The sequence below is a fragment of the Camelina sativa genome, chromosome 14 (genome assembly GCF_030686135.1).
Source record: "Camelina sativa cultivar CO46 ecotype springtype chromosome 14, ASM3068613v1".
NCBI lineage: Eukaryota > Viridiplantae > Streptophyta > Magnoliopsida > Brassicales > Brassicaceae > Camelina > Camelina sativa.
Genome location: NC_141893.1, coordinates 32,964,712 through 32,981,219, shown reverse-complemented (window position 1 = coordinate 32,981,219; position 16,508 = coordinate 32,964,712). Strand labels below are relative to the sequence as shown.

The window sequence follows — 16,508 nt, the reverse complement described above, 5'->3', positions numbered from 1 at the left end:
TTATTTTATTTTTTAGTTTAAACACTTACAAGAAAATATCAACTAAAATGCTGTTAAAAAAAAATATTGACTAAAATTTTCAATTAACAAAAACCAAAAATTGTATATCTCTAGGATTCAGAAAAATTCGAGATAGTTTTTCTAAAGATATTATCTTTTAATTTTTTGTTTTTCTTGTTAATCAAAGATATTATAGGTGGTTAAAAGTTAATGGATCATAAGAAAAGGCCCAATAACTGAATCATACGCTGTTCCGTAGCGTAGGAGATCATATACCCCCTCGCGTCTCGACCGAACCGATCTGTTTCTGTTCGTCTTATGTTCTTCTTCTTCTTCTTCCCTGAATTTGCTCATTGCTTAAAAAAAGGATCAAATCAAAAATCTCTCTCTGGAGATTTGATTTGTCGTTGACTCCTTTACCGCGATTCTCTCCGCAACTCGCCGGTAAACCCTAACTCTGTCAGAAAAAAATAAACCCTAAAATTCGCCGCTACGGAAATTAGCTTCGTCGTCTCCTCTTAGCATTGTTTTTATTTAAACGCTGGTTTGTTGATTTCAGCTTATTGAGAGAGGTAAATATTATTTTCTCAAGTCTCTGTTATAATTTTTCAGATTCTGATATTTTTTTTCGCCTTCAGCTTTACTTATTATTCCTGCGGAACTTGTTTGAGAATTTGGTGATTCAGTTGGCTGATTTAGGGCTTCTATCTGTTGTGCAACTGTATTGGAGCTGAGAGTAATGATTTCGTTGTTTGATGTATCAAGTCATTGTTTTTTTTTTTTTTTGTGTGTTCGTAGCAATGAATCACGTTCAATGTAACCTTTTTAATTCTGTGTTCTCCATTACAGAATAGTTATGGGATTCAAATGCTTGGTTAGGGGATAGAACACCAATTTTCAAGTTTGATGCTTTTTATCCTGACAATCAGAAACATTCATTTTTGGCAATTTTGTTGTTGTTGTTGTTGTTGTTCTCATGGCTCACAATCGGAGTTACTTTATGGTTGCTGCTCTGCAGTACATACTTTTATCTACCGCGGAACTTGCTAATCATTCCCATTGATTCTCTGTATAGTTTTTAGTTGACTAAACCCTCAGTAATATGGTTTTATTTAATTAGATTGATGTATGGACTTGACTATGACACTTAAGTTGTATCGCACTTAGACATTTTAGAAGGAGTTTCAATGCGGGAAAGAATAAAAATTGGAGGCCAGTATGTATATCACACTCATCGTTGTTCCATGAGATCGAACAAAAAAAACATAAGTTAAATTGATTTTGTACAGTTATCTTTGTCATCTTATTGAACACTCAAGTTGATCCATATACCCTGTCTCTTTTTTCACTCAACAGGATAAGGCAACTATGAAGCCTGGTCTTCACTCGACTTCTTCATCCAATGGATTTCCACACAGAATGGTTGAAAATGAGCTAGGGGTGAATAAGGCACATCCTTCTGTCAACAATACAGGTTTTGTGTATATCTTTATTCTGATCTAGCACCAACATCATGTTCTGCATTCTCTTATTTGTTGATGCATATGTGTAGAGAACGGTGGGGAAGCTGGAAGTGTGGATACCCCTTCTCACGAGCTGTTATTGTATTTCACAACTTGTAAGATTGGACATCAGGTAGAAGTTCACCTTAAAAATGGGTCCATTTACAGTGGCATATTTCATGCTGCGAATGTGGAGGAGGATTTTGGTAAGGCTCTGAATGGGGAACCTTGTTTGTTCCTTTGAGATGTGATATAATATAAGAAGAGGTCACTTTTTTGGTCTCTTACAAACTGCTTTGAAACTTTCAGGAATTATTTTGAAAATGGCATGCTTGATTAAGGATTCACTTGGAACAAAATCCCGTTCTTCGCTTGTCAGCAAGCCACCTTCAAAGCTACTCATTATCCCTGCTGAAGAACTTGTGCAAGTTATAGCTAAGGTGTGTGCACTTTTCTTGCAGATGGGATTGGGTTTTTTGTGTTCATGTCAAGGCACTAGAATTGTTAGAAAGACTACTTCATGTATTGACATTGTTATTCTCTTGTCATTGGTCTCTGTGTTAGGACCTTCCTATATCCAGCGATAACTTCTCAAATTCTGTTCCGTCCGAGAAACCTTTAGAGCTGTTAACAGACTCTCTGATATCACAGTTTTATAATGTTGATGTGGAAAGAGAGCTGAAACCTTGGGTACCTGATGAAGATATTCCAGACTCTTCAGATCTGGAGAATGTGTTTGATGATCCTTGGAAGAGGTAGTGACTTTATTCTTTAAAGTAGGATATTTACCTAACCTTTTTATTAGAATTGCTAATTTCTGATTTAGAAACTGTTTAGTATTTCTACTTCTCTATTCTCTTTCCCTCGAGTGTTTACTTCTACTATCTAAGCTAGAGAGTTAGGCTTAGAGAGACAACATAGATTTCTGTTCTTGTTACTATGATTTCTTTTTAATAAAGAGAGTTTTGTGTTTATTTCTGGATCGTGATTCTTAACTCTTATCTGGTAGCCATGTATTTATTATCTCGGTTTGATTCCTCCCATTGGTTGGTTAGAATGTACAAGCGGGTAAAACCATGCCACAGTAGGTTAAACCAGTATGCGAGTTTTGGCGGGGTGGGCCGCTAATGCACCTGCAGTTTCTAAAATTTTCAATCTTCTTTGTTTTAAGTACCTTTTTCACATATAGTAAATGAAAAATATAGTAGAGTACATTTAAGTTTCAAACAAATATCAATTTACTTAGTAACGGAATACAGAAAAAGCTTTTACATCTACATTGAAGATTACTTGCGTGTTAGTTTGAGACCTCCATCCGCAGTGGGTTAACCTGTGCTCATTTCTCATTCTTAGGTCATATACACTCTCTGGGTTGAACGACACCTCTTATAACATATCTTATATGTGATGATATTATAGGGGCTGGAATCAGTTTGAGGTCAATAAGACTTTATTTGGAGTAACAAGCACTTTTGATGAGGAACTGTATACCACAAAACTGGAGAGAGGTCCTGGAACGAGGGAGCTAGAAGAGCAAGCCTTGAGGATTGCGAGAGAGATTGTGGGTGAGAATACCCGAGACCTTCATGTAGCAGAGGTGAAATGACAAATGTCTTATGTGCCACTTGTATTTTTACGTTGCATCTTTGTACCATATCTACCTACTAATGGTTCATGCATGCAATCATCTTACACAGGAAAGAGGACTCCAGCTTAGTGGAAAGTTTGATATTGATGAGGAAACCAAATACTCATCGGTCTGTACGCTGAATAGATTTGATGATACATGTTACGAAGAGGAAGAAGAAGAAGAAGAAGAAGACATATTGTTGGATTGCTGCAACAATTTGACTTTTGGTGACTCATCTGCCTCTGATGGCAAGAAACCTGTTTCAACTGGCAAGGTCTGTGAAGGATCATGGGTATGGTTGAGTTCTTCACTGGTAGTAGTTTCTAGGAGAATCATCGGTTATATTGCCATTTTTGTTCCTTCAGGGTGACAGCCGGCAATTACGGAATAGCAAATTCATAGACCAGAGCTGGTCGAACTCAAATAAGCATACTCTCCCGCTTATGTCCGAACAGCCATCCAAAGATTTTCCTGTTGGAGGAAATATCAGGTCTTTTGTCCTTGGAATATACATACATTTTGTTTTTCAAAATATCTTCCATTAAACTATAAGTTTCTGAAAGCTCATTCTAACAGGAATGAGAGCCAGCTTGGTGAGCGAAGAACCAGCAAATTCCTAGGAGCTTCCCATTATAAAAAGGTAAGTTAAACTCCTTCGAGCATCTACTCATAATTGCATTTGGCATTTGCATAACCATTATGTATAACACTGTTCTGTTTGCTTCAATCTTTATGAACACAGCCATCCGAGGAATCAGTGTCTGGTCTTGAAGGTATGTGCAACTTAAGCCTATCGTATCTATGACTTCCTTTTCATCTTAAATGTTGGTACCCATTGAATTTCCAACTAAGTTATTTTCATGCTACCTCAAGATATCAATGAAGATGCACCACCGTCTGTGAGGCCAAGTTTCACTGATGGAGGACTCTTTCTACTCTCGGACAGATCGAAATCTGAGACCTCCTCTGGGTGGCCTGGAAGCTCCATCTCTAGAAATTCAGAAAACTCTGCATCTTCCCCAGCATCAAATCGTCCAATACTATCACCAAGCTCTTCAATTGGTTCTTTATCTTCAGAAAAATCTACACTCAACCCAAATGCTAAGGTTTTATTTCTCTTGTTGCTTAGGTTATCATCTAACTTGTCCTTAAATACTCTAAACTCTTACTAACGAAGGTCTGATCAGGAATTTAAACTGAACCCCAATGCAAAGAGTTTCAAACCATCTCCATCAGCTACTACACGTCCTCAATCTCCAGTCTCAGACGGGTCATTGTATTACCCTCCTCTTCCACCGATGCCAGGATTACATCTTCGATATGGAGTAACTTTTCTTTCTTCTTTATCTGCTCTTAATGATCAAAACGCCGAAATGATGATTATTTCTGATTCAAAAAATTGCAAATTGACAGATGGGAGCAGCATTCCCTGGACAACAACTTCCAATGATGTATAATAATACAACACAGCTTGGTCCAAATCAAACATATTATTCTCAAAATGGTCCACAGGTTTGTTTATTGCTATAAAAACCATGACTCAAAAATTCTCCCACCTTCTCTCTATTGTAAAACTGAATCTTGGAATCAATGACAAACAGTACCCACAACAGATGATGGTTACTCCGCAGAGACCACTCTTGTTCATGCCGCCAACGCCGTACCAACCGGTTAACTATCATCCTTCATAATATTTGCTTTGTCTAGTTACAAAAATAAAATAAAAACGCTCGAAAGAGTTGAGAGTTTACTGACATGTTTGCTTTTTATTGCAGGAAATGCCATATAAAGGAAGAGACTCTTATTAGCTTTTGTTGAAAACCACCATGAATGGTAGTGGCACAAGGTCTCTCGAATAATCCTTCTGATGGAATGAGTTCCATTAATTTCATTTACTTTATTTTGATTTCAAGCACCGAATCTTTTCATTTTTTATTAAATTATTTTGATTTTTAAAAAATTGATGAATGGGTATGTATGATGGTCCCTTTGTGAGGAGAATTTAACAAAACACATTGTGATGTGATGGTGATTTAGTTGTGTTTAGGTATTAGACTAGATTTTACAGCAGATTCGTGCTGATCTCATTTCTTTATTCACTTGTGTCTCCATTCAAACTTTAACGTTAATCTTTAGATGTATGACATATTCTGTGTTTGAGGTTTTTTTCTTCTATAATAAAACAGGTTAGGTAGGCAAAAAAATACCTTTTTCTTTAATTATATATACTCTACTTAAAAAAGAAAAATGAACGATTGTAGTTCAATCTTACATATACGTGTTAAGACACGGTAGGGACAGAATGGTGTGTCTATGATTGGAGTTTGAAAGCGTGATGTTTAGATTTTGGGATTATTAGATTAATGGGTTTAGTCATGTCTTGTCTTATGCTTCGTATTTTCGTATTATATTAATCAATCTTATTGCGGTGAGTTAAGCAAAGATCTAGGTTAGGGGAAATTTCGTTTGTCGTCTTTGAAAATACTATTAATTAATGTCCTATAAAAACATTAGCACAATCAAATAATTGAGTCTTAAGAACTTCTAGATTCTGTCGATGATATTATAATAATATTTTGAGGTAACACCTGTACTGTTGTAAACTCTTTCGAAGCATGATGATAGTTACCCATTTCTTTTCTCTAAAGCAAATAAATAAGGTGTACGTAGCAAACACAATACTGACATAGTCATATTTTACTCCAATTAGTTTATTAAAAAGTCATTTTATTGAACTGAACATAGAAAATAGTATTAATAACTTCCTTTCTTTTACATATATTTTTAATGTTTTATTTTTCTTTTGTCATGCTAATAATTACTATACAGAGTTGTGGATTAAATGCAGAGAGATACTGCAGAAGTAACTACCAAATTAGGATTCATTGGTTTGTGTATTTGGGGAAGCTGTGATGTGCATCAAGAAATGTGAAAAAAGAAAGAAAACTGGAAAAAAGGGATCTTCGCTTTGCTTGACTTGCAATAAATTTCGATTACCCCCAACTACAAAAAACAAAACAATTTCATTTATTCGCTTAAATGCAATATTGATTGCGCTATAAAGAGATGTTGACAACCTTCCACTTAAACTTTTGCTTTTGTATTTAAAATAAAAATAAAATCAGACCTTCTAACAAAAACAAAAAAGACAGAGATGAAAAAAGCACGTTTAGATAAAAAAAAAATACCTATCTTTCACTATATATATCCAAAAATATGTTATTCTGCACATTTGTTATGAAACAACGTAGGATTAGAATATGATTCTTAAAAATACCCTCTATATTTTATTTAAAACCTTTGAACCTTAGAATCCCTATAATTTTTCTTATAAAAACATCACTGATATGAAATAAAATAAAAAAATGTAGCATTTTCCATAAAAATACACAAAGCAAAACATGTAGTTTCACTGTTTTAAAGTTCAAAAATGTTTAACAGTTTGCAAGAATGGTTCCATTTCTATATTTTCAAAACTATTCATTTTTTTCTTTGATTTTTCTTAACCTAATTTTTCATCCTAAATATATAGCCTTATCAAAATTATACACTCGTGGCATTTCTACGTTTATATTGTACAATATTTTTTTCTCTATTGTTGCCTACATATTTTCTTTAATTTTCTTATAAAACCAAACGCGCTTCGCAAATTTGATAATTATAAAAGTGCCACATGACGATATTTGCAATTTATACATCTAATTTCGTGACATAAACAATATGAATAAATAAAAATATAAACAAAATTACCATAAATAGACATGTCAAACTCTGCAAAAAAAATAGAAATGGAAACAAAAAAATACTTATATTAAAAGGAATTAACTATTCTTTAACTAATTATTATACCGTGTGTGAAAATAAACTTGGGTATTTGTTGAGAGAAGAAGAGAAAAGGAAAAACATATAAAAAAAGAAGTGAAAAGGAGTCAAGATTAGTCTTTTAAGCCATAGCCAATACCCAATTTGCAAAGACAGAGGAAGAGAGAGAGAGAGAGAGGAAGCGAGAAGAAAGAAACAGCCATGTTCTGAGGAAGGAGACATGCATCATCATCATCATCATCATCATCTTCATCTTCATCTTCATCATCATATCTCAAACTGATTACTTAACTTCTCTTTCTCTCCTATCTCATTACCAAATCCAAAACACCAAAGGTTTCTCTCTCTCTCTCTCTCTCTCTCTCTCTCTCTCTCTCTCTCTCTCGCTCTCTCTTTCTTGTTCGCTTAATTTATTTGGTAGTGTGTTATGATTTGGTTGCTCCACTTTTACTTCTGATGATGTAATTACAAAACTAAAAAAAAAAAACTCAATTTTTGAGTGATGAGAGAGAAAACTCTGTTTGGTTTCTATGTTTGGTTGGATCAGTAAGTTCAAAAGAGATTTGATTTCTTGTACTAGGTTCGCGTGAAAGATGAGCTGATTCCTTCTATTCAAAATCCCTCTTCTCACTCTCTTTGTGTGTTGCATGTATGTGTAAGTTCTTAACCATGTTCAAAGTTTGAATCTTTAGAAACCCTTTAGATCATTTAGCAAATCTTACGGTGTGATTGAACCTGGAATCTGTGTGTTTATGATCTTTTTGGATTCATTTTCTCTTTTGCGGATCATGGTAAAAAGAAAATGTTGACTTATGACTGGACTTTGTTTGGTTTGGACATTTAGCCTTTTTTGAAGTAAAAAGATTTGAAGACAATGCAAGTGTTTCATCAAAGGAAAGATTCATCTTGGGGAAACTCAATGCCAACAAACTCAAACATTCAAGGATCTGAATCTTTCACCTTGACAAAGGATATGATGATGTCTACTACACAATTCCCTGGGATGAAACATTCGAGTTTGCAGCTGCAAGATCAAGATTCATCCTCAACACAGTCTACGGGAGAATCAGGCGGCGGCGGCGGTGGTGGTGAAGTTGCAAGCTTTGAAGAACGTAACCGTTATGGATGCAGCACTGTTAATACCAATCTCTCAGGTCAAATAAATTTAACTGATTTTTTTGAACACTAATCGCATTGCCTAAAAAACGCTAATGGGTTTCTCTTCTTTGTCTTTGGTTGATGCAGGGTACATCGAACACCCGGGAAAGCCTATTGAAAGATATACTAAGTCAACTTTCACCTCGTCTATGGTTTCTCAAGATTCTGTGTTTCCTCCTCCTACTTGTGGTCAAACACCTTGGTCTCTTCAATGTGCTGAAACATCACATTTCAATGGTTTCTTGCCTCATCATGAATATGCATCAACACCAACGGTACTGTTTCTGTGATGCCTTGTGCTTTCACAATTCTGAACTGATGTTGGCGCATTGATTGGTTTAATTGGAAAATCTTTTTGTGCAGGTGCTACCACATTTAGAGATGATGGGTTTGGTTTCTTCAAGAGTGCCATTGCCTCATAACATTCAAGAGAATGAACCAATATTTGTCAATGCGAAACAGTATCATGCAATCCTCCGTCGCAGGAAGCACCGTGCTAAACTCGAAGCTCAGAACAAACTCATCAAATGCCGTAAAGTATGAATCTTTTTTCACTCAGAAGGCCTATAAGATGATTCAATGCAGTTCGGGAATGAGTAACAAAATTTTGTTTTCTTTCTTCTGTAGCCGTACCTACATGAGTCTCGCCATCTTCATGCTTTAAAGAGAGCTAGAGGCTCTGGTGGACGTTTCCTCAATACAAAGAAGCTTCAAGAATCATCAAACTCACTGTGTTCTTCTCAAATGGCAAATGTACAGAATTTCTCTAAGAGCCCTCGCGGTGGTGGAAGCGGAATCGGCTCTAGTTCAATCACACCGATCTCCAATTCAAACCGTATCAACATGTTCCAAAACCCGCAGTTCAGATTCTCAGGTTATCCATCAACACACCATGTCTCAGCTCTCATGTCAGGGACTTGAGAAGGCACCTGAGAAGGATCTTGCTCCGGGAGAACTCCGATAAATTCCGGCGACCTGGTGATCATATATGACGGGAAGTCATCCTTGGCTACTTTTTCTTATCGGTTTCTTTACAAAAATTCTTCCTTTAAAAACTTTGCTTTCCATATCCTATGCAATCTCTCACTCTATATAGAGTGGCTTGAAGAACTTTCAAATCATTGTCAAACTATTTTGTTAATTGAAAATTTCGGATTCTCTTGAGGACAAAGTGCATTACCCTATTTAGATACAATGAGAAAAGATTCAGAGTCATTATGAGTAATATACACGCATAGATCCCCTAATGCTCTGAAGACAAACTGGACACTTAGGGTTTAACTCTCGCTCAACGGTTGAAGCACATAGCCTGCAGCATACTACATGTCCACAGGGAATAAACGCAGGTACTCTTCTTCTTGTCACGCAGATCACACACAATTGTCCATCTGGGATTTCCTCTGCATCCTCGGGTTCATCATCGACTATGGGTTCACTTGGTCTCTGTGACAGCTCTCTCTGATGGTTCCGTAGTTTCCATCTATTCCAGGTCCTGAAGATAAGACAGCCAAACAGATTTCGAATCAAAACATTGCCCAGATCTATAACTATATTTGATCTCACACAACTCCAGTACCTGACAGCAGCATAGCTAAGGATGCCAACAGACACAATGCCCAAGATAACACTGCCTAAGAATATTAAGCCGGTCTGATCCATAAGTTCCTCTATCATCTGGTCCTTGGTCATCTCTGATCTGCAAAGATTAATCAATAAGATTTATATATGAACAGCAATAGATCCATTTTGTAACAATGGAGTAAGTATTGTCAAATGATCAAAAGACTGAGAAAACAAAAAGTAGAAGACGGAAGTAGTAATTTGTGTTATAGCTAGATATATAATTTCGGCTCTGACGAGAGAAAAGTATCCAGATGAAACTCTTACAAGAAGTAAGGAAGATCTTCGCACGATTTGATTTCAGGAACTCCATTCTTAAAACTGCAGATGCCAACAGCTGTTATATCTTTCCAAGGTGGTAAAATCTTCTCTACATCAAGCAGACCGACCTCGGAAGAGAAAGGATTACAAAGTTAGCAAGGAAGTGGCCAAGAACAAGTAAACCATAGGTTCTCAAAACCAAAGATTTCTTTGAAGAAAGTACTCACAGGATACTCGGGGAACAAAAAGGCTTGAAGAAACGAAGTATTAATAGGCTGCAAACGATTATACACAGTGGTAAGCGGAAGTGGTTGCCTTGAACCGTCCATATTAACAAAGAGATAACTAGACTGCGACTGTTGATCATTTCCAACAATGACAAATGGGACCTGCACAAAGCAAACGAGTTTGGCCATGGATAGAGCCAAAGTTGAAAGCTCTGAAAACTGATAAAGAGTGGAGGCAAACAAACTTTTACCTTTCTCATAAAATCAACTCCTTGTTTGGGCAGTCGAGTGGAACAATCTTTTCCATCCACTATACACATACTGTAAACAAAATTGATAGACATTAGTAAAGGCTTCAACTTGTCCTCAAAACATACATTTCCCTTCTGAGATGATCACAGCAGCACCAAATCACATAATCTTCATGGTAACTTAATCAATCACAATTAAAATCTAATCATGAACCAAATCATCCAAAGTTAAGCCACATAAAACAAAATTAGGTCAATTGCAATTTGTTTGCAGCAAATTCACAAACCTGTTCGAAAACATTTGTGTGTTTAAGTAAGCGTACCGTTTGCGTTCTCTGGATGATAAGAGCTTTATCTCCAGTCTCCGACGAGATTAACACGTTGTCGTCACCGGAAATCTTCGGTCTGACGAATCCGCGAACCACAACGAGCCGCTGATCAGGGCTGGTCCCGTGGTCGTTAGTCTCGGATTTGTCTTCAGACGCCGGAAGCAGCGATAGGAGGTCAGCGACGGAGACATCGGGTGCATCTTTGATCTTGTTCAAGGCGGCGTTGGTAGATGCACACTTGATAGCAGAACCGACGGCGCTGATAGCTAACGTCAGTCCGAGGACTGCGCCGTCGAAGGAGAGAGCGAGGTCAAGCAATAGATTGATAATGGCACGCTCCGGCGAGGACATAATGGTAATTTTTCACAATATCTCCACGCAGACACGCACAACGGGACGAGTGAAGAGGAAAGAGAGAGATGAGGCTATTATCGGTATTAATATATATTCATACGACGGTCGTTTCTAAGTTGGGTCTTTAATGGGCCTATGCACGAGTTAACTGCAAAAGACTAAACTAACCCCATTTTAGCTGCTCAGAACCGCTAAATGCAAATACGTATAGTCCAGTTTTACCCTCAACGTTATGTGAAATTTACGAACCAGAACCATAAATTGAGCAGATCTAAGAGAGAGAGATTAGTCGCCGATTTCATCAACCTCCGTCGTGATTCTGCCATTACCGATCCACCAAATCTGCTACGAGATAGGTATTTATCGGCTCTTGGTTGTTTAGAAAATCGTGTTTTGGTACTTATTGATGAAGCTAGGTTAAAATCTCCTCTTGTGTCAATCATATCTCCATCTTCGTTTTTTCTGATTCGTGGAGCTCCGATTCATATCTATTTGATATAGAAGCTCCTATTTGATGTTTGCTTGTGTTTTTTTGTGTAAGAACGGTGCGTAATTGACTCTGAGGCTTTACTTTTGAGTTTGTTTAGGGAAAACATGGCTGGAGAAGGTGAAGAGGATGTACCTAGAGATGCTAAGATTGTGAGATCTCTGCTTAAGTCGATGGGTGTAGAAGACTACGAGCCTCGTGTGATACACCAGTTTCTGGAGCTATGGTACCGGTATGTGGTGGAAGTGTTGACAGATGCTCAGGTTTACTCAGAGCATGCTAGCAAATCCAACATTGACTGTGATGATGTGAAGCTCGCTATTCAATCCAAAGTTAATTTCAGCTTCTCTCAGCCACCTCCAAGAGAGGTATGCATTGTTGTTGACGATTCCTTTTTTCATTTTCTTGAGATTGTTGTCTGAAAAGAGAGAGATATGATAAGGCCAGAGTCATTTGGTAGCTGCTATGTGAATGATCATTAGGAAAGTATCACCTTAGTTACGATTTGTGAACAGTAACCCTCTTGCCACATTAGTGCATTACGGAGAACCTCAAATGTTTTCGTCTGCCAAATCCATGTCGTATGATTTTGTAATCTCGATGTCTTTGTTTTTGGATGTTTGAATTAGGTTCTGCTAGAACTTGCTGCAAGTAGGAACAAGATCCCTTTGCCAAAATCGATAGCAGGACCGGGTGTTCCTCTTCCACCTGAACAGGACACATTGCTGACCCCAAACTACCAGCTTGTGATACCAAGGAAGTCAGCTTCCACAGAACCTGAAGAAACTGAGGAGGATGAAGAAATGACAGATCCTGCGGAGTCCTCGCAAGAACAGCAGCAACAACAAACATCAGACCTCCCAGGTCAAACTCCCCAAAGAGTCTCTTTCCCTCTCTCTAGAAGACCCAATAAGTAGATACACAAAAGACTATTATGTTAATGTAGTAACAGAATTATTATTAATGACCATATGTGGTATCAAGGAGTAGAATGTAAGAGAATCATATATTAATGACCAGAGTCAGTTTTCGTAGAACATATGAGCAATATATATATATATATATACACTATTAGAAATCACAATACCAAAGATACAACAAATCTTCTGAAGCATTACTATATATGCAACTATAGTATATATACATGAACAAAGGTAATTAAGATAATCTGTTAGCTTCCCCAGCCAACCATGGTACCAGCAGCTGCACGGTGAGGGCGTGAAAACGCAAGCCCCCGATCATACATCCGCTGAATCTCCTCTCTATATTCAGTCAGAGACTTGTCAGGTATGGCTGGAGTGAGCTCCACCACATCTCCCATCTCCAGCTTGCATTTTAGATCACTTACAGGTGTCTGGTTTAGTCTTGGCCTTAGCTCTTCCTTTGCCGGGATGCTGTACATTGACCATCTCGAGCTCCCTGGTCCTGCTCTGCTTAACAGGTCCGAAACTGTGGAATTCACAGGAAACTCTTGCACAGTCATCTGCATTTTCAGGTTTATCAAATTATACTCCAAGCAAAGAAACATCTTCAATGAGAAGAATTTGTAGGTGATCATAACTAACCTTCTCATTTTCGATTACAATGACATAGACTGGTCCGTCTTGGTTGCCATTTGGGCTTATAAGAAAATGGACAATCTTCAATGTGAGACGGGAAACTGCACAAGGGCTCCGAAGAGCAGACCGAGGATTTGTCTTTGCTCATGGTTTCAAAATGCCAGGTCACAACCCATCTTGCCCATTCAACCATCTAAAGCACAAATGAAGAGTGTTTGCAGTCACCTTCCTTGTATCTCCAGTGAGCTGCAAACCCTAAGGCCTTGTAACTATCTTTCTCATTGTCAACAATCAAACGTAAGCCATGAATGTCATGAATTTCATCCATGGTTAGCTTTTTCCTGGTACAAAATGAAGTGTCAGTATTCTGGTTCTCTCTGTGAAGCCGATTAACCAACAAGCACTTTCGAATAAAGAGGAAATGAGAACTTACTTCAACATCTTGCAATAGATACTATACAAGCTCTTGTGTCGTCCAGAGAGAACATGGTAAGAAATGCCTTCTTTCTTAAGCGCTTGCTCCAATTTCTCAATTGCTGAAGTAATCATAGCTTCATCGAATGAATCCTCAAGCATAGCAGACATCTCGTGGTGCTGATCAGGATGGAGATGCTTGAAACACAGATTTTCGAGCTCAACTTTCCAGGTAGAGATTCCCAGACGATTAGCCAAAGGCGCAAATATCTCCAGAGTCTCTTTAGCGAACCTTTGCTGCTTCATTGGCGGCAAAGCATAGAGCGTCATCATGTTATGTAACCGATCAGCTAACTTTATAAGAACAGCTCTCGCGTCTGCCATTGCAAGAAACATAGTGTGCAAACGATCTGCTTCAACGGTTTTACATGCCGTGTTGTTTTCCCGAGCAAGTTTACTTAGTTGGCTAAGCTTAGACACCTAACGCGATAAGAAGACAGAACTCAATTAAATCTAAAGTCTCAACCATAAAACAAGCTTTTAGATGAAACACATTCATGGCTGTTTCTTTACTTACCCCTTCAACAAGATCAGCAACTCCTGATCCAAAAGTTCTGAGAATATAATCATAGCTCATGAACGAGTCGTCTAAAGTATCGTGTAGAATACCAGCTACAACAACGGTCGAATTAGCTCCAATGTCAGCTAACAACATTGCAGTCTCAACACAATGTTGCAGGTAAGGATCACCATTTGCTCTCATCTGATTCAAACACAGCAATGAGCAAAATCAAAACAAAAATTATTTGACAAGTTTGTGATATATAAAGTTCTTCTTCACAATCACACACCTGTCCTCTATGAGCTTTCTCAGCTTCGTAAAATGCTTTGACCACATTTTCATCTTCGAAGATTTTGTGTTTCGATTGAGCACGTCTAAGCAAATCCCTAGCATATGGTTGTCTTCTTTCCCCTTCGAAACCATTGTCCATGGCGAATGGTAGCTGCTCATCGACAAGAACAGAGTCTGTATCGTAATCAACACAAGAGCCAATAGCTTTCCTGACGAAACCATTGAACAATCTGCTAGATCCCACACAGAGAGCAGAGCCACCATCTAAGTTCCGATCTCTCGAAATCCTCATCGGAGGACTGTTGCTAGATGAGATCGGACCGTGAAGCACGGAGACAGGGCTATGGTGATCACGTTTAAGGTACGAAGAACCGATGAATTTGCTCGGAGAATAACAGAAGGAGCCGCTTAAGGTCCGATCGTCGCTACGATCATGGCGTATCGAAGCCAGCTCATCTCCTATCGTTGGATGCGACGATGAGGAGGAAGAGGTTGATGATTTGACGGATGTGCCGGAGAAAAGCAAAGAGAGACCTCCGATTGTGGGGGAAGACGTGGAAGAAGACCCCGGAGAAGACCTGGAGTTGAGATCGAGATCACAAGAGATATGAGCATTGATCTGGTGAGCTGTAGAGCATATAGTGCTCGCTGGACTGGCGTAAAGCGCTATGGTCGTCGCTACCACCATTTGAAGCTCTCTTCTCTGGTTCTTCTGATTCGGAAATCGTTAAGAAATCTCGGAATTGACTCCAAAAGCTTCGTCAATTTCTCGGGAAAACGAAGAAATTTTTCCTAGAAAGCTCTAAAATCGTAGATCTATGAACAAATCGAATCTAAGTATATACAATTCCAAAACACGAAAATTGAAAAGGGGAAAACCTAATTAAATCAGAGAAAACAAAGAGGTTGTGAGGGAGAAATTGAGAAATTTTGTTTTTTCTTCTACTTAATGATTTCCGAAGAAAGAAAGAAACGAAAATAATCTATCGTTGGAGCCTGGTGGTGGTGGTGGGTGTTCTTATTCGCCCGTTAAATCCAGCAATCGAGGCGAAGCTGAGCATAACGAAGTTACTTAATTACCCTTTCGTTTTAATCAGAGAATTACTAACTCTAATTGTTATTTTAGTAATATTGTTATCCATAAATCTATAAATAAACCATTTTCGGGTACTTTTTTGTTCGATCTGATTTTTTACACACTCACTAAACTTTTTTCCCGAATTTAAAAGTTGTAATTATGATAATAATCTCGAAATTTGTATATTTAAAAAAAAAATATATATCTAGAATTATTCGAGAAAAAATCAGCAAATGATCGGAAGTGGGATCCACTGTTGAGATTCTAAATGTTTTATTTTGTCTGGGATTTTTTCTTGATTTATTGAATCTATTTGTGGATGAGGAATCCCAATTTTTTTTCTCTTCACACAAAAAGAAAAAATATATATATATATATATATTACAAACACTTACAAATATTTACGTCCGTTGATGAATGGAATGAAAGTCATCAAAAATAACATTTGTTTGTGTAAACATTTTAAATGTGGTCGATTGATTGTTTGGAGTAGTATTTAGTGTTGTTGTTGACTCCTAATCACATATTTAACCCAAATCACCGAGTGCTGTACCTTAAGGACAATATAGACATTCCCATATACATTTCACTCGGTTTGCCTTCTAGGCCTACAAGTTAAAACTATTATTAGCAAACTTTTATTTTCTTCAAGAAATCATTTTTTGATAAGGACGCCGACGAACTCTCGAAGAAGGAAAAGAAAAAAAAAACATATGCCACGTGGTTCAAGAGGACGGAGCAAAAGTAGACAAGTGTCTTAATTGGTGGCCAAGTTTTACATTTGTGTGCCAGGTCAGCGTCTACGCTCAAGGCTCAGCCGCTCAGCCTCCGTGACTTGTGGGAGTCGTCGTTTACCATAGTGTAGAATCGACGGTCGTGTTTGAGTCTTGCGATTTATATCATAGCCGTCAAAACTAATCACGACAATATATATTGTTCAACTTACCGGTCTCAAATCAAAAA

The 16,508-nt window shown here is 37.7% G+C and overlaps 4 protein-coding genes and 1 pseudogene across 8 annotated transcripts; 3 read left to right on the top strand and 2 right to left on the bottom strand.

Moving 5' to 3' along the window:
• Positions 1-40: 40 nt before the first annotated feature.
• Positions 41-5,227, top strand: LOC104742937 (polyadenylate-binding protein-interacting protein 3). 2 transcript variants are annotated; one of them, XM_010464023.3, is made up of 15 exons: positions 41-572; positions 1,357-1,474; positions 1,553-1,708; positions 1,812-1,942; positions 2,067-2,257; positions 2,922-3,099; positions 3,200-3,406; positions 3,498-3,622; positions 3,709-3,772; positions 3,875-3,905; positions 4,006-4,238; positions 4,320-4,457; positions 4,546-4,644; positions 4,734-4,802; positions 4,908-5,227. In XM_010464023.3, exons 2-15 carry the CDS (start codon positions 1,369-1,371, stop codon positions 4,938-4,940), a joined length of 1,761 nt encoding a protein of 586 aa, XP_010462325.1. In that variant the 5' UTR covers positions 41-572; positions 1,357-1,368; the 3' UTR covers positions 4,941-5,227. The 2 variants fall into 2 exon arrangements, with proteins under 2 accessions (XP_010462325.1, XP_010462324.1); XM_010464022.3 differs by having other exon boundaries at positions 83-572; positions 3,200-3,424.
• A 1,781-nt stretch (positions 5,228-7,008) lies between these two features.
• On the top strand, positions 7,009-9,283 carry LOC104742936 (nuclear transcription factor Y subunit A-5). 3 transcript variants are annotated; one of them, XM_010464021.3, is made up of 6 exons: positions 7,009-7,290; positions 7,535-7,603; positions 7,799-8,108; positions 8,200-8,387; positions 8,476-8,649; positions 8,740-9,283. In XM_010464021.3, the coding sequence occupies exons 3-6, from the start codon at positions 7,829-7,831 to the stop codon at positions 9,031-9,033; spliced, it is 936 nt and encodes a 311-aa protein (XP_010462323.1). In that variant the 5' UTR covers positions 7,009-7,290; positions 7,535-7,603; positions 7,799-7,828; the 3' UTR covers positions 9,034-9,283. The 3 variants fall into 3 exon arrangements, with proteins under 3 accessions (XP_010462323.1, XP_010462321.1, XP_010462322.1); XM_010464020.3 differs by having other exon boundaries at positions 7,012-7,290; positions 7,535-7,609; XM_010464019.3 differs by lacking the exon at positions 7,535-7,603.
• LOC104744159 (E3 ubiquitin-protein ligase SPL2) lies at positions 9,231-11,229 on the bottom strand. Its single transcript, XM_087483803.1, is given in 7 exon segments — positions 9,231-9,604; positions 9,689-9,808; positions 10,000-10,121; positions 10,221-10,382; positions 10,472-10,511; positions 10,513-10,541; positions 10,795-11,229. Coding segments are annotated over 7 exon segments (1,107 nt in total). The 5' UTR covers positions 11,152-11,229; the 3' UTR covers positions 9,231-9,327.
• Positions 11,230-11,319: 90 nt separating this feature from the next.
• On the top strand, positions 11,320-12,678 carry LOC104742934 (transcription initiation factor TFIID subunit 9). Its single transcript, XM_010464018.3, has 3 exons — positions 11,320-11,510; positions 11,742-12,009; positions 12,271-12,678. The coding sequence occupies exons 1-3, from the start codon at positions 11,350-11,352 to the stop codon at positions 12,556-12,558; spliced, it is 717 nt and encodes a 238-aa protein (XP_010462320.1). The 5' UTR covers positions 11,320-11,349; the 3' UTR covers positions 12,559-12,678.
• LOC104742935 (putative GTP diphosphokinase RSH3, chloroplastic) lies at positions 12,629-15,474 on the bottom strand (annotated as a pseudogene). The gene is made up of 5 exons (XR_015579732.1): positions 14,466-15,474; positions 14,192-14,377; positions 13,634-14,094; positions 13,207-13,541; positions 12,629-13,124 (listed from the first exon to the last, which is right to left on the bottom strand). The product of XR_015579732.1 is annotated as a putative GTP diphosphokinase RSH3, chloroplastic (transcript).
• Between the last annotated feature and the right edge of the window lie 1,034 nt (positions 15,475-16,508).

What these genes read in the sequence shown, in the direction of transcription:
- LOC104742937 (XM_010464022.3), top strand. Translation starts at nt 1,369, where the DNA reads ATGAAGCCTGGTCTTCACTCGACTTCTTCATCCAATGGATTTCCACAC. An exon ending in CACTCAACCCAAATGCTAAG is followed by an intron (nt 4,239 to 4,319) that starts GTTTTATTTCTC and finishes AGGTCTGATCAG; the next exon opens with GAATTTAAACTGAACCCCAA. An exon ending in GATTACATCTTCGATATGGA is followed by an intron (nt 4,458 to 4,545) that starts GTAACTTTTCTT and finishes GCAAATTGACAG; the next exon opens with ATGGGAGCAGCATTCCCTGG.
- LOC104742936 (XM_010464019.3), top strand. Translation starts at nt 7,829, where the DNA reads ATGCAAGTGTTTCATCAAAGGAAAGATTCATCTTGGGGAAACTCAATG. An exon ending in AATATGCATCAACACCAACG is followed by an intron (nt 8,388 to 8,475) that starts GTACTGTTTCTG and finishes CTTTTTGTGCAG; the next exon opens with GTGCTACCACATTTAGAGAT. An exon ending in AACTCATCAAATGCCGTAAA is followed by an intron (nt 8,650 to 8,739) that starts GTATGAATCTTT and finishes TTTCTTCTGTAG; the next exon opens with CCGTACCTACATGAGTCTCG.
- LOC104742934 (XM_010464018.3), top strand. Translation starts at nt 11,350, where the DNA reads ATGCAAATACGTATAGTCCAGTTTTACCCTCAACGTTATGTGAAATTT. An exon ending in CCAAATCTGCTACGAGATAG is followed by an intron (nt 11,511 to 11,741) that starts GTATTTATCGGC and finishes GAGTTTGTTTAG; the next exon opens with GGAAAACATGGCTGGAGAAG. An exon ending in CTCAGCCACCTCCAAGAGAG is followed by an intron (nt 12,010 to 12,270) that starts GTATGCATTGTT and finishes TGTTTGAATTAG; the next exon opens with GTTCTGCTAGAACTTGCTGC.